A 25,618-nucleotide genomic window follows, 5' to 3' on the forward strand; every position below is an offset into this window, starting at 1 on the left:
GCACATTGCCCCCCAAAAAGGAGATGGATAATTTTATGCTTTTTGGCCTTCCGTAACTCCTACATTTGATCTCCAATTTGGGTGGATATCATAGATCCAAAATCTACATCGAGCTCTTTCCATAGATATGCTACATGATATGGTTTTAGCCGCTAGATCTTAAATTTCATTTTGGGGGGAAATTTTGAATTCAAATAAACTAGTTGTTTTGTCTGTTTGAATTCAAAAGTTGTCCTTTGATTACTTACTTAATACTAAAGGTTTGGCTTCCTTAAACTGCCAAATAAAGAGGCCCTCTTAGACCCCATTATCTTCCTAATGTACATGGCCCTACTCCTGCATGCTACTGTCAAAACCCAAGTGGATTTCCCTACCCACTGCATAATCTATCTGCTTGGATCAAAAATCTGGCTTTGCTGTCTTCCACCCATTTGCATCAATCTCCAATTGTGCTTCACCCAAGCACGTATCCATCCATGCACACAAAAAAACCATAGCACCTTTGCACGTCTTTGAGCAGCAACTTGTCTCATCAACATACCTAGCTCTACTAGCACATCATTTCATCCAACAAATGCATCTAACCCCCCCTTCCAACCATGTAAAGTGGAGATCCTCTCAAAGGAACCCCGTATCTGTTGGGTAACAAATTGCATTCCTACACTTACGAGCATATCTTTCAACCATGACTCACATACCTCTTTTGAAAGCTTGGACAAAACCTAGGAATCTCCTGCACCTTCTATAGAGAATACCTACTATATTGGTTCCATCATTGACTCCATGCTCTCCCTCACCTCCACTTCAAACTCAATGCCGACATCGTCAAGCCCTTATTCATTGATCAACTCTTCAAGATAGTCTAGCTCCTATGCTTTGTCAACTTCATGTACCTGATTTTCCACTTCATTCTTGGCCAAAAGAGATAGAGAATCATCCTCTATTGCACTGCACTGGTCTCCTTCCAAAGCCAAGTGTGTATCATCTTTCACAACAAAACTTTGTTCCAGTTGCACCACTGTGGCACACTCCATAGCAACTTTAACAATCACAACGATCAACATGGCACTGCATAACATCTTTATCTACATGTCCACTTTTGTAGGCTTGGATTCCTCCACTTGGACTTTGTATCTCAAATCAGTTTGCACTTTCTCATGCTCCTCCAACACATCTTTCACATCTTTACCTACATGCAGAAGATCAAACTCCTCATACCTTCAGTGGGAAGAATTGGTTTCCCATGTCATATTGACATCCATAGAACTACTATCCTCTGTTTCCACCTCTTCTTCTGTCTCAAGATCTAGGATTCACTCCACTTGTACCTCTTCAAATTTATCTGCAACTCCTCATGCACCTACACATCGGAAATATATTGTCGTCGAAAATCCGTCTCCAAAGTCATCCAACCCGCTTGCTCTTCATCCTACAATTATCTTCTCCCAGGAATGGAAGTACTCAAACCCACCAATGGGGAATCCAGGGGAGACCAGTTTCTTAAAACAATTCAACACTTGTTGAAAAACATCACCATCAAACTGTCAACCTCTTTCCCCAATTTCCAAGCGTGCACACACACCTATACCATGACACACACACACACACACACACACACACACACACACTAAAAGCATAGAATTGACAGACACAATTTGTAAGAGGATGTAAGAGCATGGAAGAGGAGATGTAGACTTGATTAAGGAGTACAAAGAGAACACATAATAGCTTAAGAGATGGGATATGGAAAATTGAGAGAATCTACACAAGAAAGGCCTAAAATCATAGCCCCAAACTCCACGGCACCTCTCTTGTGGAGTTAGTATTTAATATTTGATTTATTATTGGTGCCAAAAATTGGAGGCCCCTCTTTTACACTTTAGTTCCACTTTAGTTATAGTTATGAGTGGTACACACTAGTTATTGTAGGACCCTCTTAGGGTAGGTTCCAACTGTCCTATTTACAAAGGAGCCATAGTGAAAATTTCTAAAATATTGTGCTAGGATAAAATGACAGAGAATTATTATTTGCTAGTGCCTCCTTGTCAACTTCCAAAGGTTCCAATCGACAAACCATCATGCACTCATTTTTCGTAAAATTAAAATAAAGAGCACATAATTAACCATTAAGCCAACTATCCTGTAGTTAACCGCATGCAACAGGAGGGTGCCCAGTCTCGTAACATCCCTGCCACCACCAGGGATAGCAACTACCCTCAGTTTCTCACTAAAGAATCAACTGGACTGTGAGTAATGGAAAGTGTGGATAAGGTTTGGGAAGTTGCAAAAAAAATTTCAGGCATCCATTTGGCATCCTCTCAAGGGTGGCCTTTAAAGGTCAGTAGATAGCGGTTATAAACCATGCAAGTGCGTGTTGTGGTTGTCTCTAAACTACAAGTGTAGGTAGGGGTCCTCAAAATATTCTAAAAGCTTATGTGGAATGCATTGTGACTATGCTTAGGAGAAGAGAAATTAGGTATTGAAACACATTACAAGGTTAGGCTTCTTGTTGAAATAAACACCATGATCCAAAATATAGTGAGTATCCAAGAATGAGCTGAGGACACGGAGAATTCACAAGATCTTAAGAGTCCTCAGGCCCATCATATTCTGCATTACAACCATACAAAAATTTACCAAGAATTTAGTACCTGCTAGGGGTAGTAAGCCCAAAGCTACAAGATATGCAATACCATAGCAACTTGTGAAACTTCACTTTTCTATCAAATAAGTAAATGCTATTATGAATAAATTGGTGTATTTTGTTATACAAATATGTTTCTCTATAGAAATAGAGTTAGCATACTAGTAGTAAATAAAGTAATGATGTCATTTTAGCAACTTAATGACTTGGGATTCAGCTTTTTGAAAAGAATATAAACCATTGTAAATGGAGTTTGAAGCTCACAATTCTCGAGAGAGTTTTGTATTTACAAGTGATTGTATTTGTGGTCTGTCAACATTAGAACTAAAAGTGGCCTTTGTGCCATGATTAGTAGCATCAAGATTGTAAAATATGTAGCATGCAATCGTTAATGATTAACTACAAATGTCACAAAGAATTTCCATACGTGATAACAAAAAATGAATATTACCATGAATCTCAATAATTTTTGTTGTTAGTTTACAAAGTCATCATCTGAAAAAACTTGTGTAAAATTATGGATAGAAGTACCATCCGATTAGCAAGGGAGCCGAGTGCAAATTGGGCTCCAAAATGAAGGAAAAAAAACAATTCAAGAGAACACACAAAGAGGTAATAAATTTAAATTAATTTACCTGGTTGTGAAACCTAGTAGGCTTTTTGCAAGCCCTTTCGTCGATTTCTGTCCATTTCGAGAGATTTTATGCCAGAAGTTAGGGAGGATGTCGTCATCTTTAAGCCATATTGGAAGGTCACTTCCATCTACCATTTCAACATCATCACTATCAATGACTTCTTCAAAATCCCCCTCTTCTCTTGTTGCCTTGTCCGTAACCCAAGAAAATTTAGCCATTGAGTGAAATTAAATGGTGCACAATAAGCAAGAATTGCTAACTAATTCCGATACATTGCCAGTTATTCTTTTCAAATTCAATGCCCAAACCAAAATATCTTGCGTCTTCAACTCTCACTATTTTGCCTTCACAATCTACAAGAGTTAGCCAATGGATTGAATTTTAAAACTTGTCATACAGAATTTTGATCATCGATAAGTGGAAATCATTAATCGATTAATCCATGGTTTGCAAATTCGATGTTGCTAATTTGAAAATCTTGCAAAAATTTGAATTCCCGTGCTGATTAACTCGAACCCGAGGCTTTGATACAACTGATGGGGAATCCAAGGGAGACTGGTTTCTCAAAACAATTCAACACTTGCTCACAAAGATCACCATCAACCTGTCAACCTCTTTCCCCAATTTCCAAGCACACACACCTAGACTATTACACACGCACACACACACACACACACACACACACACACACACACACACACACACACACACACACACTAAAAGCATAGAATTGACAGAGACAAGTTGTAAGAGGGTGTAAGAGCATGGAAGAGGAGATGTAGACCTGATTAAGTAGTACTCAGAGAACATAGAATAGCTTAAGAGATGGGATATGGAAAATGAGAGCATCTACACAGGAAAGGCCGAAAATCATAGCCCCAAACTCCACGGCACCTCTCTTGTGGAGTTGGTATATGATATTGTTTTAATTATTGGTGCCAAAATTGGAGGCCCCTCTTTTACACTTTAGTTTCACTTTATTTATGAGTGGTACACACTAGTTATTGCATGACCCTCTTAGGGTAGGTTCCCATTGTCCTATTTACAAAGGAGCCATAGTGAGAAATTCTAAACTACTGTGCTAGGATAAAATGACAAAGAATTATTATTTGCCGGCGCCTCCTCGTCAACTTCCAAAGTTCCAATCTACAAACCATCAACACTCACTGTTAATAAAATTCAAATAGACAACACATAATTAACCATTAAGCCAGCTATCCCAATTGTAGTTAATCACATGCAACAAGAGGGTGCCCAGTCTCATAACACATGCCTTCTTCTCTATTGAGTCTGCTTTCTAGCACAAATAATCCATAATCCTGCAGCCAGGTTTTTGCATCTTCCACCCCAATGAAAATAGGAAAACCCATCCAATCCATCTTCAACAACACTTGCTCTTCAAAAATATATACTTCATCAGCTTCAAAACCATGACTGCACCTTAGAATAGGAGCAATCAGATACTTCTCAGTGGGGGCACTAGAAGATGGAAAGGGGAACACACCCGGCACAAAAACAATCACCTTTCTATAGCCCAAGATACTCACTGCACCCCAATCCACTAGAGATCACCTTCAAAACTCAACACCTGCACCTACAAATCACCGCCAACATGCATACAAACACATGCATGCCTCGCACAATTGATTGATAGCACACCACACCAATCTTGCCCATTTGCAACCTTCACACATCACACACCATTCTCTCTTTCTCTCTCACACACACCGAGCCCAGGGAGGCACACACATCTCACACAACTGGCACCAGACAATTTGAGAGGGTGCAAAAGTGCTTGCAGATGCATGAACATGGTCTTCCGCTCCTCTATGGTTCGACCATTGAATTCTCACTTGAAGATTTTTGCAGATCCATTTCATGTTAAAGCTAGGACGAGGCCATCTACCATGATTACATTGAGGGTCGAGCATCCTAGCGAGTTCGAAGCGACACGGCCATGACGTTCACCATTTTTCGGCGGGAATATCCTTGGCCGAGAATCATTGCGGTGGTTGGCTTTTGCTAGGGACTGAATCATGACCATGCACGAGCCTCTGATTGGGGCAAGGGAATGCCGAGCTCGACATGACAGTGGTTTCTTCGCATGGGAATGCTTGCCAAGTTGGAGAGTTTTTTTTTAACGTAAAAAAAAAGCTTTTTCTCAAATTTTGGTGGGCATGAACTAACGAGCAAGGGCAGGACTCAGTAGGAAAGTCGCATGGTCGCCATCTGGAGTGGCCGAAGGAGAAAGTAACGCCATCTGGGCGCCATCAGCTTGCATGAACAAGGGGCAGCGGTCACTTGCAGAAAAGAGAGGAGCTCCTGAGGAGGAGAAAGTGATGGGCTGCATGGCACGTAAAAGGAGGGCCGCCATGGGCTGCTGGGGAAGTGGACGCCATTGCAGGGAGGTGAGGGGCCCACTTGGTGGCGCATGAGGAGGATGCAGTTAGGAGAGAAGGGGCTGTCGGGGCTCCATAGAGAAAGGGAAGACATAGTAGCCGCTACAGAGGAGGGGAGGGCAGCATCCAGTCGGGGAAGGAGCTGCAGGTTAGGGTGGCGCTGCTTGGGGAGAGCCGCCACTTGAAGGAAAACCGCCAGGGGCCAGTGATCTATGCAGGGGATTGGAGAGACCACCAAGGGAGGGCCGGGAACAGCAGAGGGCCGCCTTTCAGAGGTGTTGAGGGCTGCACGGGATGCAAGATTGGAGAGGAGGGTCGTCATGTGACAAGGGTGGCGCACGCAAAGTAAGCAGCAGAGGTGTTGAGGGCAATCGGATGTAGGCAAGGAAGAGGGGGGTGATTGCAAGAAAGGGAAGGTTCCGTCTGTGAAGTGAATGAGCTGCCGTGGCACCACAGAAAAAACCTGAGAAGGCGGGCTGGCAAAGGCCGAAGGCAAGCAAGGTGGGTCACCTTGGGGTGAGTTGGTGGGCCAAGTCGGGGCTGAAGAGCAAGAAACGGGGCTGCAAGAAGCTTGAAGGGAGCCACCATTTATGAGTAAAGACGAGTAAGGGGGTGCCTATGCATGAAGAGGGAATCTATTGAGGAGTTTTGGACAAGAAGAAGCCAACGAGGGCTTTAGTGGTTGTTGAAAAAAAGATTCAAGAGTGTCCCTCAAAGATTTAGTATGGAGGTTGTTTTGAAGCAAGGATAGCAATCATTGTCGGGTTATGTTTGTGCTGTCTAAGTCCACTTATTTCTTCTTGGCTATTTCGTCTCGTGCCCTAATACGCCCGTGGTAGCATTGGCTTTGGGTTTTGTGTATGGTTGTGTGCAGTGAGGAAGGGAGAGAATGATTGAGTGAGTTGTTTCGTGTGTGGTCGATGCGTGTGTCGCCTCCTGTGTGAGTGTGTAAATCCGGAAATGCTAGTAGACAAGCCTGTTCATTGGAAGTTTGCAAAAAGTGTGTGTGTGTGTGTGTGATTCTATGTGGCTTGGGGTGTTGGATATCTGCTGGTTTAAAGAGAGGCATCTAGTTTGTGTCCTGTGTGTGATCTCACTTCCCCCATCCCAGCTTTTTGCAATCGTTAGTGTGTGTGATTGGGTTGATTGGAGGTGAAGGAAAGTGGATGTGAAGATTGTCCATTATTGTGGCTTAGCTCCTCCATAGGCCGAGAAGCTCATCTCATAGAGTCACCATTCGTATTGCCATGATTAGCTCACTATTTGTGTGAGTGTTTCCATGACCTAGCTAGGTAGCTCATCCCTCCGGATTGATAATGTTGTTGGTCATTGGAGCTATGTAACAATGGGGACCCCTAACATTTGGCGTCGTTGTTAGGGACGATGGTCTACACTAGTGTAATTGTGGCATAATTGGATGTGTTTTCTCACTAATTTCACTACTAGTTTCACTTGTATGTTTATGTTTTTATGGATTTTGGATGTGTGTGTATGAATCAATGTGTTCATAATTCCCTAATGTGTCACAGTATCTTGCCAAGTGTGTTTACACACTCTGATTTTACACTAACCCCTTGTTAATTTCACTAATTTTTGCCAACTTACTAATTTGCTACGAAGGATTGGAGCATTCAACCGTCAATCGATCTTCATTGGAAAGGTAATCAAGGTGGTATTCTCAACCTCCCTAGAATCTAAAGATGTGTAGAATTGTGTAGAGATCCCACCATGATGCAATGTAATGTTGATGCTATGTTATTGCAATGCAATGCTGATGCTATGATACTTTCAAATTTTTTCGATTGTTCATTTTCATGCAGTTCTAATGCCAAAATTTTTAAGATTTGATGGCATATGAATTTGACAAGTTTAATTGTTGATTGATGATTATACATTGCTAATTGTGTGCCTAATTGATCTAATTGCATGCTTGAATGGTCAATTGCAAGTGTGTGTGCACTAAAATCAAGTGTGTGTGCATTCTAATTGAGTGTGTGTATACCTAAGTTTAGGTGTGCACTATTTTGCCCTTGTTTGTGCACTGAAAATCAATGTGTGCTTAGTGATTTTTCAATTGTGATGATTGATTTCTGTTGTGCTCAGTAAAATCACATTGCAATTTCGACAAAATTTACCCTTTTGTGGGCGCACCTAAAGATTGGCAAAAACTGTCAATTATTAGTGTGTGTGTCACTAAAAAGTGCATGATAAATTCAATTATTGATGTGTGTAATGGTTGATTGCTGCATTTTTTAGCACAAAACAAGGATTTACACACTACAAATGCATCAAATTTTAACCGAATTTTGTCGCCACTAATTTTTCCAATTCAATTGTCTACTTTGGATTTTTATTGATCAAATTAATTGGCAATTGAATTGATGTGATTTTTGTGATTTTATTTGGCTGCGCTATCCCCTATGTGTGGAATTTTTAGAAAAAATTTGGGTATTTTTTGGATAATTTTTACAAATTTTTTCATTAATTTTTACTTAATTCCATAAAAATTTGATATCTTGCGATCTTCACGAGTTGTTTTGAATGTGTGCTAATGGCTTGATTTCAAGAGCATTTGAGCTTTCATTTACCAAATTTTGAGCGTTCTACTATTTCCGAGGATCGAGTCGATAATTTTGTCGAATTTGGCATTTTTGGTAAAAACTACTATTTTTGGTGTTCTTGTGCTTGTCAAAAGTGTTTGATTGTGAATGTCGATGATTTTCTAAGATTTCTAGAAATATTTGGATTTTTTTTGGTTTTTTCTGGTAATTTTTTGGATTTTGGGTGAATTTTAACATTTCAAGTGATCTTTGACCTAATTTTGGCATTTTTGGACGCCTGAAAATCAAATAATAGGAAAAATAATTTTATGCTCCCGCCCGTGCCTTGTGGCGAATAAACTTCCGTGTGTTGGATAGATCTTTACGGTCTCTTGGGAAAGTTTCCTACGACACTAAAATGATCTTCTACCGACCGCTCTCGTTCCGTGGCACTTGAACACCTCCCACCCCACACTCACTCTCTCTCTAACTTCCCCTCTCACTCTCTCCCTCTAGAATCGCAATAATGAACGCTCCCTCTTACTCTCTCTCACCTCCCTCTCTCACTCTCTCTCTAATTCCCTCATAGGCGATTATTAACATCACTCCCTTTTTCTCTCTCTAACTCCCTCTCTCTCCTTACTCACCCACTCTCTCTCTCCCCCTCGTATACCCCCTAAACGCGTTGTCCCTGCTCTCTCTCTCTCTCTCTCTCTCTCTCTCTCTCTCTCTCTCTCTCTCTCTCTCTCTCTCTCTGTGTGTCCACATGGGTCTGGGCCCAGTTCTGCAGCCCAGGCACTCGAGGTCAACACACACACACCCCTGACGCTCTGCTGCGCAATGCCGACCTACCTGCACGCCTGCCACGTTATCACCCTGTCACACTCCCTCTCTATCTCCAACGCTACTTGTGGGCCTCTCTACCTTTCGGCGCTGCCCTCTCGCTGCCATGCACTGACAACCCGCCATCAACGCTCTCACTCAGCGTTGCTACTAGAAGAGTAGCAAACCGTGCAAAAGAGAACAAGTCGAAAAAAAGAAAAGCTAGGAAAATCACACACCGTGCAAAGCAAGCCAGATCAGCAAAAGAACAACCGAAAAAAGTGAGAACGGTCAACTCGAAACAGTGGAGCGTCAGTCAAAATTCAAAAAAATTGCACACTAGAAATAAGCAAGTGCAAGTAATTGCGCTGTAAATTAGCTTCTAATTGGATGAACAGGGGCACAAACCACAGTGAATTGCAGATTAGGCTATTCAACGCCTAAATCAATTTTGAAACTTTCTAACTAGAGTTAATCAACTCTTGTGTGTCTCGAGAGCAGTCAACTACAAAAGAGCTTTTTGACACAAGCAGTTTTATCAAAACTGAGCAGAAGAAATTCTGCTAATCCGCATCAAGATCTGCTAGGAGATAGTTTTTATAGAACCAACCAACATGGACTCAAATCGAGCTGAGAGTTCAAGTACAACAGAGCAAGCTAGTAGCAGTGTGCAACGCATGCACAAGTGCAACAGAGTAGCTTTTACAGCTATATGGCTACAATGGGGATAAATTTTTGTACACAGATACAGAAGGTCATAGATACTTGATGGGCAGCAAAAGCAGCACAAGAGCCAAGATCCTATTGATCAGAGTAAAGCAAGATTTAGAGGACTCCTTGATGTTCACAGACTCAGTGGAGCCAGATATTGCAAGCTCAAAGATGCATATAGAAGTGCAAAAAGTTGATCAAAGTGGTTATCTAGAAATCTGCACAAGCCAGCCAAACATACAGTTGGTGCATATGCAATCAGGGTCATTGTACATGGATTACAGTGATCATATCTATAATCGAGAACCGAAATTGCAAGATCCAACATATCAACCAATAGAAGCCAATCTAGTTGGAGAACTAAGCCAAAGACAGTACAAAGGTCAAGACAAAGCAGTCTAAAGTCTAAAGCTTGATGCCTAGTGTTTTAAAAGAAAATGCCGACAACTTGACAAGCATAGAAACAAAAGCTTCTCAACTAGAGCTTGACATGATAGAACCAAATGAAATACCATCAGTCTGGCATACTGCTCAGATTATGGACGAAAAGGTGGATATTTTTCTGAAGATGGATACATCAACTTCCAAGCAAGGCACAAAGCAAACTGAAGGTGGACATTTTTCTGAAGATGGACACATCAACTGCCAAGCAAGGCACAAAGCAAACTGAAGATGCAAATCTCGATGTAAGTGCATTTAACTCGTCACTTTAAATACAATCGGATGATTCTGCATTACCATTAGAAGCACCAGTAAAAACGCTGCAAGTTCAAAATCAGCATAAAAGATACAGAGGCACCTAAAAAGCTTAAAATTAATTCTTTGAACAATAAATTTTTTCATAAATTTGGTAAAGGTATCCAAATATCACCGAAGGTTGAAAAGACCGTTAGATTTGCAAAAGATTTTTCATCCACTGCCACAATTGTGCAATCATTCACGAGTCTAAGAGACACATCAAACAGAATGATGTTAGCTTTGTATGGTACATATAATTCATATGCACACTATGTAGACCGAAAAGGAAAACTATACAAAAAGGATCAACGAGTGTTTGAACAGCTCACATACTAGCTCATAGAAGTCGTACAGTGATAGATCAGAAAGGATGGTTCATTTCAAAGGAAAGAATCTATTATAGCCCATCCTCTCTAGAGTTGAAGGATATTACCCGAGTGAACCCAGAAATTTGTTCCGAGGTAAAATCTCCTCCATCGGAAATCAAGCTTCGATGTTGTAAAGCCAACGAGACTTTGACCAAAACAGTCGTAGATATAGACGAGAGTCTAGCATCTATGATGCCTTGGGTCCTGAAACCACAAAATCTCATCTCATAGGAGACCCATGAGATAGACAATATCAGGGCAAAGATAATGCTATCTATAGCTTGACTTGGGGAATAATTTGTCATGTTTCAAGGAGATACATAGGAAACTATGTAGAAGGTTTATAGATGCCAAATGTCAACAATGCTATCCAAAGTGTACCTTCATAGTCCCCGAAGGTGAGACTAAATCAGAGCCAAACAATTTTGAGCTCTTACAATGAAGCAGGCTATAGTGATCACCCTATGAAGGGGGGAGCTGCAAATCCATCAAGCTCAGCTTATGTACCAAAAAATGCTACACCAATTAGAAGACCTCGAGCTTTTAACCAATAGACCCCTTCAAGGAAGAAACCATTGAAAGATCATATGGTTATTGGAAGTTTGCAATTGATCCAAATTCCATCGGAGTTTTCAGACAAATGCTCATATGAAGATCATCAAGGACAGATTTTTCAGCTGATCTCCACAAATCAAAGTCAAAAGCCAACAAATCCCATAGTGTTCAAACAGTTACATGTGACGAAGCTCACATATGCATATCAAGATGCACATGGTAACGAATATCAGCAAGATCAGGATCTTGTACAAACCCATATGGATGTCCCGACTGAAGTGAGAGACAATCTGAAGATGATGCAAAGCCTCAAGTTGCCAGAATAGGTAACAGAAAAGTCAAAGTTAATAGAAGCTAAAGTTTAAAAGCTACACAAAGGTCACCACAGAAATCTCCTCCGAAGAGACAGAAGGTGCCAGAAAGTACAGTGGATCTATTAAGATCACGGGTTACTCAGATGTAGGTGGACAATGCTCATCAGTTGCAAACAAAAATTACAATATTATAGCCAATGGAGCCAACGTCGATTGAAGCAGGTGGTCAAACCAAAGAGAATGCAGATAAAGATCAACCAAAGGATGTTGCCACATCAAAAGAAGTCAATTCAGACACAAATCTTGAGACAATCAAGTGCAACATTGTTGGTGAGAACGAAGAAAAGCTGTCAAGAGAAGTAAATCTAGATTTTCAGTTAGACAAGAACCTCATGTCCTTTTGCGTTTTGAAAAGATGTGGCCAACCATAGTTGGAAGATGCTTTTGAATTTGTGAGCATATCTGGAGACAAACAAGCAGAATGCTGGGGAATCATCTCCATCACCATTGAAGTAAGTTCATAGATCATCATAGCTCAATTTCACGTGATCACAGCAAAAGATATGCCACATGACATCATAATGACAATGCTAATGGCCCAAAAGATGCTAGAGATACAGAATTCAAACAAAATGCAGTCTTCAGAGACAACCAAGAATGAAGACCAAGACTGGTCACCTACGAACGATAGCACAAAGTCCTCAAGCACATTTAAAATGGAGACCGATGCCAAAGCAAATCTTATTGAAGATGATTTATCTCCATCAATTAGAAATTCAGAAGATCTTGAAGCAAATCAGTCAATAGCAAGTGCAGATCAAACAGATCAAAGAGCAACCACGATAGCTATTGAGCAAAGAATTCCATCAAGGCCAAAAGTTAAGAAGAACAAGGAAAAAAATCAGGAAGCAATAGGAAGTCCAAAGATCTAGTCATTGCCAGCTAAACCAGCTGATGAGAGATAGAGTGGAACACAAAGTCTCAAGCCACCCTCCATAGAGACACAGCTAGATCAAGATGAGACCATGACAAAAGCAGGACAAAGATCTTCAATAGAACCATCAATGAGAATAGCTATAGTTATTAGTAGTACAAAAGGAGCAAGTGTCAGATGTAGTGCTCTACTGGATAAAGAAGCAAATTGCAATATGGTTTCCGACAACATCCAGAGCATTCTAGAGATTATTCAGGGCAAGCGAGATAATAGAGAACTCATAGGTAAGGCTACAAGTCAAGAAGAAATGGTTGCTATCCTTAGCATCCAAAATCATGAAGAGCAGGTAAAGTTTCAGGTGAAGCCTTTAGAAGACATACATACATATGTCATCCTTGAATGTAAGGTCTCTACTTTCAAATTGCACACAAGTTCTATTACGCATTTGTAGTTTTTTGAACCATCACTCTTTATTTAAGATATTCGAGTTCAAATTATGAATCGTAGGTTGAGAAAACCTAGAAATTAAAATTTACGCTACAAAATTCTGACATGTTTAGCTATATGAATCACTAACTAACTTATTGCAAGACTTATATACTTATTGTAGAATTTTCTTTTACTACTGTAAAGTTAATATAATATTATAAAGTTTAACTTAAAAATGTAAAGTAAATTATCATTAAGGAAATAAATAAAATAATCATAAAGACAAAAGAATACACAGGGATGACAAATGAAGGCACATGGACTCACATAGGAGGAGACAAAGTGGGACACACTGTCACATGAAAAAGGAGAGGCTACTCTTGACTAATTTTAATGAGGGGGGGCCTCTGTGGCCTTATCTTTTGATGATAATGACAAAGTGGTCAAGCTCATGGGTACCACATGGGTACCAAAAACGCGGGTATGATTTTTGGGGGAGAAAAAATAAATTTAAAAAATTAAAAAAATAAAAATTTTATTTATTTATTTATTTTTTGGAAAAAAAAAGTTGGACGTTTTCTTTTCTGCTATAAATAGAGCATCCATGCTCACACTTTAGACATAGAGATTGCCTCTATAGTGCTCACGAAGTGCTGCCACTTCTCTTAGAGAGAAGGCGTCCACAAACCACTTAGAGAGCAAAAACTCTAGTGGACTAATAAGGTGTATTAATTGAGCATTCAATCAGTTTTAAGAAGGATATGTGTGTATGTGTGCTATCTATTACTCTAATCTCTCTAATAGATTAGTAAGATTCAAATAGTTATGTGTGCGTGTGCGCTATCTATTACTCTAATCTTCTAATAGATTAGTAAGATTCAATTAGTTATGTGTGTGTGTGTGTGCTATCTATTACTCTAATCTTCTAATAGATTAGTAAGATTCAATTAACTTTAAGAAGGATATGTGTGTGTGTGTGTGTTATCTTTTACTCTAATCTCTCTAATAGATTGGTGAGATTCAATTAGCTTTAAAAAAGTATGTGTGTGTGTTCTCTTTTACTCTAATCTTTCTAATGGATAGTAAGATTCAATTAACTTTAAAAAAGATGTGTGGGTATGTTTTCTCTTACTCTTAATCTCTCTAAGTATACCTACTTTCTCTAGTTAGTACATCTTCACTATTAACTTATATATCGTTAATTGAAAGTTAATACATAAGAGAACTCATCATATTCTTATTATACATGATGAAATTCTCATTCACCAATGTTATTGTCAATTAGGTTAAATAGAATTTTGAATAATACTAAGCATTGATTTAGTTGAAGTATAGAATTGAAGTTAGAATTGGATTAAAAATGTCATGCATAAAAGTAATGCATTCCTAAACTTTCACTCGTAATTTACACACTTAATTTTTGATTAATTAAGAGTAACAAATATTTGATGTATAGAAATTAGATGTAGAACAACAACACTAAGTATGAATCCGAGTTGGCGAGGGTTCAAATTACAAACTCTCTTTGGAAACAAGGAGATTACTAGGGAAATTGACCAATTTAAAGTTCTAAGTGTATAATATAGGTGTAGTACAAAAAAATGGCTCCAAAGCGTGCTCGAACACAAGGCGCTAATGATCATGAAGCCGGTACAAGTAATGGTGGAACTCCTGCGAAACATGCTATGTCTCCACCAATCGGACCAATCGGAGCTATGGTACATGTTAGTATTGCAGTTTCAAGTTATGCATCATTGCATATGCGAGACCATAGGAATATATTATTTACCTTATGAAAAGAAAACACGGACCGAAACCACGGGGCTTAACCCCAAGAAACTCGTCATATGTTTGACAACTAAGAAAGATTGTCTCGTTAAACTGGTTGCTATAGGAAAGAATGTTTGTCCAAAACCTTCGGTATGGTTTTTCTCAAGTATCTCTACCTATTAGCGCTAGTATTATGTGGTAGTTGCCGAGGCGTGAGATGACGCCCAGGATGACACCGCTGATGCTGTGGTGAGAGTACACCCAGATTAGCCCAACTAGATACCGCAGTTTTGTTTTGCCGTGGCGTGAGGATGACGCCCAGATTGGCACCGTTGTTGCTGTGATGGGAGTACGTTCAGATAAGCACAACGAGTACTTGTCGAGTTGTATGGGACGCTCATGAGGACAAGGGTTTTTATAAATAATGTATATACCGATCGGACATAATAGCGCCAATAGAGATTCTTGAGTGAACTTAATCCAAGGGTTAGTGGTTTAAAATTGGACGACTTCTTGTTTGACTATTGTTTGTAATACTATTTGAAGATCTGTTTTAACGAACTAGTATCATAAATAAAATAAAGGAACATGTATGTTTTAATAGTGTGGTAGTAATAGAATAACAAAAGAAGGGTGAGTGTGGTGTGGAAAGTGGGAGAATGATACCCCGACGGTATCATTCTATGGACGGGTGGACCCGATGAGTCGGGTAACTTTCCAATGCTAGAAATTTTTTTTTATTAGTCATAAATCTTAAAAGAGACAAACCTTGGCGGATGTGCTTCTGAAACATGGGGAAAAAAGCGCATAGGTTGTTCACTCTAAGATTTATACTTTTAGGTATAATTGATTATAGATAGTTTTTAGATAGGGTTATGGTGGTCACGCTCCGCCATAGCGAGATAGGACCAATCCTTCACTAACGGTTCATGCCCGTGGCTACGTAGTAGCTAAGGCAATGTCCGTTGGTTTTTCTTTCTCAGGATTGGAGACCTATCAAAGGTACTCCGCTCCTCTCGACAAGGGGCAGGGACCTCACACTACTCGGACCAATCGGAGCTAGTAATTAAATAACAAAAGAAGGGTGAGTGTGGTGTGGAAAGTGGGAGAATGATATCCCGACGGTATCATTCTATGGACGGGTGGACCCGATGAGTTGGGTAACTTTCCAACGCTAGAATTTTTTTTTATTAGTCACAAATCTTAAAAGAGACAAACCTTGGCGGCTGTGCTTCTGAAACATGGAGAAAAAAGCGCAGACGTTGGTCACTCTAAGATTTATACTTTTAGGTATAATTGATTATAGATAGTTTTTAGATAGGGTTATGGTGGTCACGCTCCGCCATAGCGAGATAGGACCAATCCTTCACTAACGGTTCATGCCCGTGGCTACGTAGTAGCTAAGGCAATGTCCGTTGGTTTTTATTTCTCAGGATTGGAGACCTATCAAAGGTACTCCGCTCCTCTGGAGAAGGGGTAGGGACCTCACACTGGTATCAGAGCCTAGGTTAAAGCTTGGGGAGATTTTTAGATTGATGTTTGGATATTGAAGGATGCGAATGTTTGAAATAATAGAAGAACCTAGAAAAATTGTTTTGAGTTTTTATATGGTATTGAAGACTGAACTTTCCTGGTACAGGAAAATGTTCATTCAGCCTACCAGAAATTCTAGGTGTTCACCATCATGTTTGAAAATGCATGCCAATCACCAAATTATCAGTTTCGAAAAAGGGTGATGATGATTTTGGATAGGGTGTTTGCACCACCTATTCCAAGGGTGCATAGAAGATGGGGCATCAACTGGAGTCCATCTGGAGGAATCTATACCATCGATGCTGACAAGATATGCTGCATGGATACCAACCTCAAGAAACTTCGTTGGGCAGAGGAGTTAAAAGTCATCGAAGTTTATCTTTTCTCTGGTACTAAGAATCTGGATGCTACCATTACCTTGGGAGGAGAAAAGATATCTCAGACTCAATGGGTCTATAACCAAGTTACAAAAGTTATCCATGGTGGTAGGATTCGACCCATATGTGTATCTCGTAGCTTTCAAGGGTCAAAGGAAACTTATTATTTTGATCCTTTAGCCTATCCTTTTGTAGTCACTAAACTCAAAATATAGAGACATTACAATCCTTGTACCTAAAGACTACCAACCTTGGTAGCAAATAATACGTGTATAAATAAAGTTTGGATTAATATTATCTTTTGTTTGTATTATTGTCTGATCAAGTCTTGCCTTAAAGTGGATTAAAGTTAGAGTATCCAATAAAGTTTCACTTAATCTATATTGCACAGAGTGCGGTGTACACATCTCTTCAAGAGAAAAAGCTACTTCTCAAGCAAGCTAAACTTCCCTCTTTCAAAGGGGAAGGAGCCCTAGTTGAGCGCGATGCTAAAGTGTGGCTCGAAGAGATGGAGGATTATTTTGTTGCTGCTGGTACTACTCCCGATAACCAAGCAATGTTGGCTATGTTTCGTCTCACGGAGGATGCCAAGCTTTGGTGGAAACAACACTACAAAGATAATCAAGTAGCTCAAAACACTCAAACTTGGGAAGACATTAAGTATGCTATCAAAGGACGTTATCTTCCACCTGCACACGAATCCCTTAAGATGAATGAATTCTTCAACTTACGTCAGTTTCATCTGACAGTGGAAGAATACTACTCCAAATTTGTAACTCTTAGGCGCTATGCTCCGCCAATGATGGTAGATCAACAAGTAGCCCGTTTCTGCCAAGGGCTAAATTCTCCTTTAAATACTCGTCTAGAAGCCATGAGGCCTGTAAATTTGCAAGATGCTCTTTTAAGAGCTAAACCCTTAGCTAAAGAGATGTCAAACTCTCAAAGGGTACGAAATAGAAATTTAAGGAATGCTAGAAGGAGAGGACGGTCTATGATGTGGAACCAAAGGCAAGTTCACCCAGTTCACCAAACTCATCCAATAGTTGCAGCTTCAGCAAATGGAGCTCAAAATGCAGATCTTAGATGCTATGAATGCAACGAGCTAGGACATTTCAGGAATGTATGTCCTAGGCGAGTCTCCGCAACAAATACACCTACTCGAGCTAGAGGACGAGGACAAATAATAAATCGTGGAGAAAGAAATGGAGGACGAGGTCGAGGGCGCGGAATGGCTGCCAGAGTCAATGCTATCATAGGAGAACCAACATTGGGAGAAGAACAAGAGGAAAGAGCAACTCTACATGCTGCAATTGATAACCCAAGAGCAAGACAATAATATGCTGTCATTCAAACACCTGCAAATCACCAAGGTGAAAAATTTGAGCTTCTTATTGATTGTGGTAGTACTCATTCTTTCTTGTCACCTAAATGTTTAAGGAGGTTAGGACTTAATCAACATCCTACAAGAAAGATGAGAGTTGAATTAGCCAATGGAAAGGAGGTGTTATCTCAGTACACTGTGGGCAAAATAGATTTCAAGTTGGGAGAATACTCTACTTCTGCTACTTTTCGAACCTTACCCATAGGAATCTATGACGGAATTCTTGGAATGGATTGGTTAGCTAGTCATAATGCCAATATCCATTGTGCCCAAGGAAGTGTTACTTTTGTGGACAACCTAGGTCAAGAAGTCACTATTCAAGGCCAGAATGGATGACCAAAAGCTTACTTGGTGAAAGCTAATCGTCTTTTGAAAGGGTTACGCAAGGGTCAACAAATTTTTGTAGTCAAGCTAAACAAAGTAGAAAAATCTTCTTCCAACCCTGAACCAATGTGGCTAGAAGAATTTTCGGATGTTTTCCCCAGTGAACTTTCTGAACTACCACCACCTAGGGAGGTAGACCATGAAATCAAAATTTTTCCAGGTAGTGAACCAATCTCAAGAGTGCCGTACAAGATGTCACTTCCAGAGGCTATAGAACTCAAGGAGCAGCTCAAACAGTTGATTGAGCAAGGGTTTATCCAACCTAGTACATCTCCATGGGGTGCACCTGTTCTCTTCCAAAAGAAAAAGGATGGCTCTCTTCGACTTTGCATAGATTATAGGGGCTTAAATCAGGTTACCATCAAGAATAAATATCCAATTCCTCGTATATGATGAAATGCTGGACAGATTACATGGAGCCAAAATATTCACAAAGATTGATCTTCGATCTGGCTATCATCAAATTCGAATCCAGGAGGCTGATATCTCCAAAACAGCTTTCAACACTCGTTATGGTCATTACGAATTTACAGTGATGGCTTTCGGACTTACGAATGCTCCTGCAACTTTCAATCGTCTGATGCATGATATCTTTAGAGAATTCTTGGATGATTTTTTCCTAGTATTCTTTGACGATATCTTAATTTATTCCAAATCAGAGGAAGATCATGAAGTACATGTTAGGAAAGTGTTAGAGCTTTTACGCCGAAATAAGCTTTATGCAAAGAAAAGCAAATGTACCTTCTTTACCCCTAAGGTCTGTTACTTAGGGTTTATCATTTCACCTGAAGGAGTCTCTGTTGACCCTGACAAAGTCAAAGATATTGTGGAATGGCCTCAAACCACTTCACAAACCAAAGTCAAAGGGTTCTTAGGTATCACAGGGTGATACAAGATCTTTGTAAAGGACTATGCTCTTAAAGCTGCACCACTAACCAACTTGCTAAAGAAAGGAGCAACGATACTTTGGGGAGAAAAACATGAATCTTGCTTCAAATAGCTGAAGGAGTATCTTGCTTCAGAACCTCTCTTAAAACTTCCAGATTTCACCCAAGAATTCGGGGTGATCACAGATGCTAGTAACCTTGCATTAGGAGGAGTCATTACTCAAGAAGGAAGGCCTGTAGCTTATTCTTCTCGGAAGCTTAGGATTCATGAAGTGAATTATGCTACACATGATTTAGAATTGCTAGCAGTTATTCATGCTCTCAAGCTATGGAGACATTATCTATTGGGATGCAAATTCCAGTTGGTAACAGATCACAAGAGCCCTAAGTGGATTTTTACCCAACCTAACCTTAACATGAGACAGAGGAGATGGATAGAGCTCATGCACGAATATGATTTTGATATTAAATTTAGACCGGGTAAGGATAATGTTGTGGTAGATGCCCTAAGCCGTAAAGCTTTTTTGGGGGCGATTTCTATGGCTAACAACCCTATTCTAGACAATGTCTTGGATGCTGCTGTCAGAGATACAGATTACCAGATGCTTGCTAGTATCCTACGTGAAGAGAGGGTATCATCAAATCACCCTAAACCTCTACATTATTCCTTAGAATATGGGAACATTTACTATAGGAATCGATTATGCATACCTAAGGATTCTACCCTAAGGAATGCTATCCTATATGAAGCACACGATGGCCCAACTTCAAGACATCCAGGTTATGCCAAAACCATCAATGCAATTCGCAGAAGTTACTATTGGCAAGGCATGAAGGGTGATGTACTTCGCTATGTCAGGCAGTGTTTGTCTTGTCAAAGGATTAAGGCATAGAGACTAAAGATGCCAGGTAAATTACATCCTTTAGATATTCCCCAAATGAAATGGGAATGTATTAGCATGGACTTTATCACCGGGTTTTCTTCTGTCCAAGCTGGATATGATTCAATCATGGTCATAGTCGACTTGCTTACTAAAGTGGCTCACTTAATCTCAGTCAAGACAACCTTTATAGCTTCAGATATTGCTCGTCTGTTTGTGAAGGAGGTTTTCAGAATTCATGGTTTACCCGAGGATTGTTAGCGATCGTGATTCCAAGTTTACTTCAAAGTTTTGGGTATCATTGTTTCAAGCTATTGGAACCCAGTTATGTTTTAGTACTGCTTATCATCCTCAAACTGATGGCCAAACTGAAAGAGTTAATCAAGTAATTGAAGACATCCTCAGAGCCTACTGCAATAGAGAACCTCGCAAGTGGATTCAATACCTACCCTTGGTAGAGTATGCATACAATTCCTCTACTCATAGAAGTATTGGAATGACACCTTTTAATGCTCTTTATGGTCAAGAATGTTTATCACCTCTTAACTTTTTTGACCCCACTATAAGGGTAGAAGCCTCAAAGAAAATGCTTGAAGAAATGGAAGCTCAAACCAAAGCTATTCGAAGGGATATTCAAGCGGCTCAAGATCGACAAAAGTACGCCGACTTAAAAAGATCTGATTGGATTTTCAAAGAAGGTGACAAAGTTTTCTTACGAGTAAAGCCCAAAAAGAGCAATCTGTCTCTCAGAAGGTATAAGAAGCTTAGCTACCGATATTGTGGACCTTACGAAATAATCAAGGTTGTAAGTGATCAAGCTTATAGACTAAAACTCCCTTCTCATCTCAAAGTGCATGATGTATTTCATGTAAGTCTGTTAAAACCTTATGTATATAACCCTAACCATGTCCTTGATGATGAGCAAATCATTTTACCTGCTCAAGATGTTCTACAAGTCCAACCTGATACTATCCTAGAAACTCGAGAGAGAAAGCTTAGGAATAGATCCATCAAAGAACATCTTATCTTATGGAAGGATTTCCCTATAGAAGATGCTACTTGAGAAGATGAGACATCCCTTCTTAAGGATTATCCTTCACTGTTCTTGAGATAAGGGCATCTCAAATTCTAAGTTGGGGAGATTATAAGGTCTCTACTTTCAAATTGCACACAAGTTCTATTACGTGTTTGTATTTTTTTGAACCATCACTCCTTATTTAAGATATTCGAGTTCAATTTATGAATCGTAGGTTGAGAAAACTTAGAAATTAAAATTTACGCTAGAAAATTCTGACATGTTTAGCTATATGAATCACTAACTAACTTATTGCAAAAATTATTTACTGATTGTAGAATTTTCTTTTACTACTGTAAAGTTAATATAAGACTGTAAAGTTTAACTTAAAAATATAAAGTAAATTATCATTAAGGAAATAGATAAAATAATTATAAAAACAAAAGAATACACAGGGATGACAAATGAAGGCACATGGATTCACATAGGAGGGGACAAAGTGGGACACACTGTCACATGAAAAAGGAGAGGCTACTCTTGACTAATTTTAATGAGGGGGGGCTTGTGTGGCCTTATCTTTTGATGATAATGACAAAGTGGTCAAGCTCATGGGTACCACATGGATATAAAAAACGCGGGTATGATTTTTGGGGAGAAAAAAACTAATAAAAAAATTAAAAAAATATTTTTATTTTATTTTTGGGAAAAAAAAAGTTGGACGTTTTCTTTTCTGCTATAAATAGAGCATCCATGCTCACACTTTAGACATAGAGATTGCCTCTATAGCGCTCACGAAGTGCTGCCACTTCTCTTAGAGAGAAAGCATCCACAAACCACTAAGAGAGCAAAAACTCTAGTGGACTAATAAGGTGTGTATTAATTGAGCATTCAATTAGTTTTAAGAAGGATATGTGTGTATGTGTGCTATCTATTACTCTAATCGCTCTAATAGATTAGTAAGATTCAATTAGTTATGTGTGCGTGTGTGCCATCTATTACTCTAATCTTCTAATAGATTAGTAAGATTCAATTAGTTATGTATGTGTGTGTGCTATCTATTACTCTAATCTTCTAATAGATTAGTAAGATTCAATTAGCTTTAAGAAGGATATGTGTGTGTGTGTGTGTGTGTTATCTTTTACTCTAATCTCTCTAATAGATTGGTGAGATTCAATTAGCTTTAGAAACGTATGTGTGTGTGTTCTCTTTTACTCTAATCTTTATGATGGATAGTAAGATTCAATTAACTTTAGAAAAGATGTGTGGGTATGTTTTCTCTTACTCTAATCTCTCTAAGTATACCTACTCTCTCTAGTTAGTACATCTTCACTATTAACTTATATATCGTTAATTGAAAGTTAATACATAAGAGAACTCATCATATTCTTATTATACATGATGAAATTCTCATTCACCAATGTTATTGTCAATTAGGTTAAATAGAATTTTGAATAATACTAAACATTGATTTAGTTGAAGTATAGAATTGAAGTTAGAATTGGATTAGAAATGTCATGCATAAAAGTAATGCATTCTTAAACTTTCACTCGTAATTTACACACTTAATTTTTGACTAATTAAGATTAGCAAATATTTGATGTATAGAAATTAGATATAGAACAACAACACTAAGTGTGAATCCGAGTTGGCGAGGGTTCAAATTACAGACTCTCTTTGGAAACAAGGCGATTACTAGGGAAATTGACCAATTTAAAGTTCTAAGTGTATAATATAAATGTAGTACAAAAAAATGGCTCCAAAGCGTGCTCGAACACAAGGCGCTAATGATCATGAAGCCGGTACAAGTAACGGTGGAACTCCTGCGGAACATGCTATGTCTCCACCAATCCGATCAATCGGAGCTATGGTACAGGTTAGTATTGCAGTTTCAAGTTATGCATCATTGCATATGCGAGACCATAGGAATATATTATTTACCTTATGAAAAGAAAACACGGACCGAAACCACGGGGCTTAACCCCAAGAAACTCGTCATATGTTTGACAACTAGGAAAGATTGTCTCGTTAAACTGGTTGCTATAGGAAAGAATGTTTGTCCAAAACATTCGGTATGGTTTTTCTCAAGTATCTCTACTTATTAGCGCTGGTATTATGCGGCAGTTTCCGAGGCGTGAGATGACGCCCAGGATGACACCACTGATGTTGTGGAGGGAGTACACCCAGATTAGCCCAGGTGGATACTGCAGTTTTGTTTTGCCGTGGCGTGAGGATGATGCCCAGATTGGCACCGTTGTTGCTGTGACGGGAGTACGTCCAAAGTAGCACAACGAGTACTTGTCGAGCGGTATGGGACGCTCATGAGGACAAGGGTTTTTATAAATAATGTATATACCGATCGGACATAATAGCGCCAATAGAGATTCTTGAGTGAACTTAATCCAAGGGTTAGTGGTTTAAAATTGGACGACTTCTTGTTTGACTATTGTTTGTAATACTATTTGAAGAGCTGTTTTAACGAACTAGTATCATAAATAAAATAAAGGAACATGTATGTTTTAATAGTGTGGTAGTAATAGAATAACAAAAGAAGGGTGAGTGTGGTGTGGAAAGTGGGAGAATGATACCCCGACGGTATCATTCTATGGACGGGTGGACCCGATGAGTCGGGTAACTTTCCAATGCTAGAAATTTTTTTTTATTAGTCATAAATCTTAAAAGAGACAAACCTTGGCGGATGTGCTTCTGAAACATGGGGAAAAAAGCGCATAGGTTGTTCACTCTAAGATTTATACTTTTAGGTATAATTGATTATAGATAGTTTTTAGATAGGGTTATGGTGGTCACGCTCCGCCATAGCGAGATAGGACCAATCCTTCACTAACGGTTCATGCCCGTGGCTACGTAGTAGCTAAGGCAATGTCCGTTGGTTTTTCTTTCTCAGGATTGGAGACCTATCAAAGGTACTCCGCTCCTCTCGACAAGGGGCAGGGACCTCACATTGAACATCAATGGTTAGACCAACACAAGGTCTACCAAGAAGATACAATGCTAATACTCTCTTTTCCAAGAGGTAGCGAAAAACATTTACAAGTATTGTTAATGCTAGATTCAGAGTTGCAGAAGTCACAAGAATCAAAGGTAAATCTTACAGACAAAGGTAAAGCTAAAGTGGAACTTTCACTGGTTAGCACAAAAGGAGTGACACCATATGCCTCTACATCAAAAAACCCTCATGGATCATCTTCTTCAAGCAAGTCAGGATTTCAAAACTTCAAGTCAATTGCTAACCCGGCTAAAACCTCTAAGGAGACACCCAAAAAAGAAAGATATTTCAAACAAAGTACTCAAGAAAGCAAATGAAATTCAAGCAAGTGTTTGTTCAAAGCAAGTTAGTCAAAGTCAATGATCCGGTTTGGATTACAGACTAGAAATGAACACAGAAAGACAAACACATGGGATAGATAGCATCACAATGGAACTTAAAAAAACAAGAGTACTATAGAGGTAATAGACAGATATGGGTGCCAAAACCGCAGGTTAGAGCATATGAAGTAATGTCAAGTCCCTCTCAAGAAAGAAGGCCCATTAGGTATCAACCTCAGCAATATCCAAGGATACCTAAGAAGCAGGTATACAATAGAACTATATCAAAAGATGCTAAAGTCAACCACAACTCTCAAGAGGATATAGAAAAAATACGTATCTCAAAAAATCTTCCTCTTGGACAAGGATTCTACACAGGTTATACAAAGATTTGGCTACCAGTCAACCACAAGCTAGTTGCAACTACACCAGACCTGCATGAAGATCTCAAGATCTTAACAAGACTTAGAGCCAAGAAAAGTCAACAAAAGAGTTACAAAGGTCCTCAAGAGATCTAGATTCCTAAGTCTTCCAATGCTCCGAGTCAAAAGCCAGACACCCACAACCAATAGAGGCCTACAACAACATCAAAGAATTCTATCAACAGGCCCAATTGGAAAATCGAACAGACAATGGAGTCTTCACAGTCAAAGAAGGACAACCCAACCAACCAGAATGTAGATACAAAGATGATAAAACAGGTATGACAAAAGAGACCTTCAATGCCAACTTGGTCCTTCACTAATTCTCTTTTTGAGGATTCAAGCTTACTTTTACCTGAAGAAATGTTTGTAGTAAGCACAAGAATGTAAAAAGTCAAATCACCAGGGTGCAAAAAACACTCTTCGGCATAGTCAGAATCAGGTTGCTAAGCCATAAAATGAGCAAAGCATTAGTCCAAAAGCTTCAAGTCATATTAAACTCTATGTTAAGAGTCGTAGTTATTAGGCTTACGCTCAAGCCGGAAGAGTTGAGCA

General features: G+C 39.3%; 1 protein-coding gene across 1 annotated transcript; it reads right to left on the reverse strand.

Moving 5' to 3' along the window:
• Nucleotides 1-5,250: 5,250 nt before the first annotated feature.
• LOC147432882 (uncharacterized) lies at nt 5,251-7,170 on the reverse strand. The gene has a single exon (XM_086491674.1). The coding sequence runs from the start codon at nt 5,998-6,000 to the stop codon at nt 5,482-5,484; it is 519 nt and encodes a 172-aa protein (XP_086347800.1). The 5' UTR covers nt 6,001-7,170; the 3' UTR covers nt 5,251-5,481.
• Between the last annotated feature and the right edge of the window lie 18,448 nt (nt 7,171-25,618).

The sequence above is a fragment of the Adiantum capillus-veneris genome, chromosome 20, assembly GCF_014529385.1.
Source record: "Adiantum capillus-veneris isolate H3 chromosome 20, ASM1452938v2, whole genome shotgun sequence".
NCBI lineage: Eukaryota > Viridiplantae > Streptophyta > Polypodiopsida > Polypodiales > Pteridaceae > Adiantum > Adiantum capillus-veneris.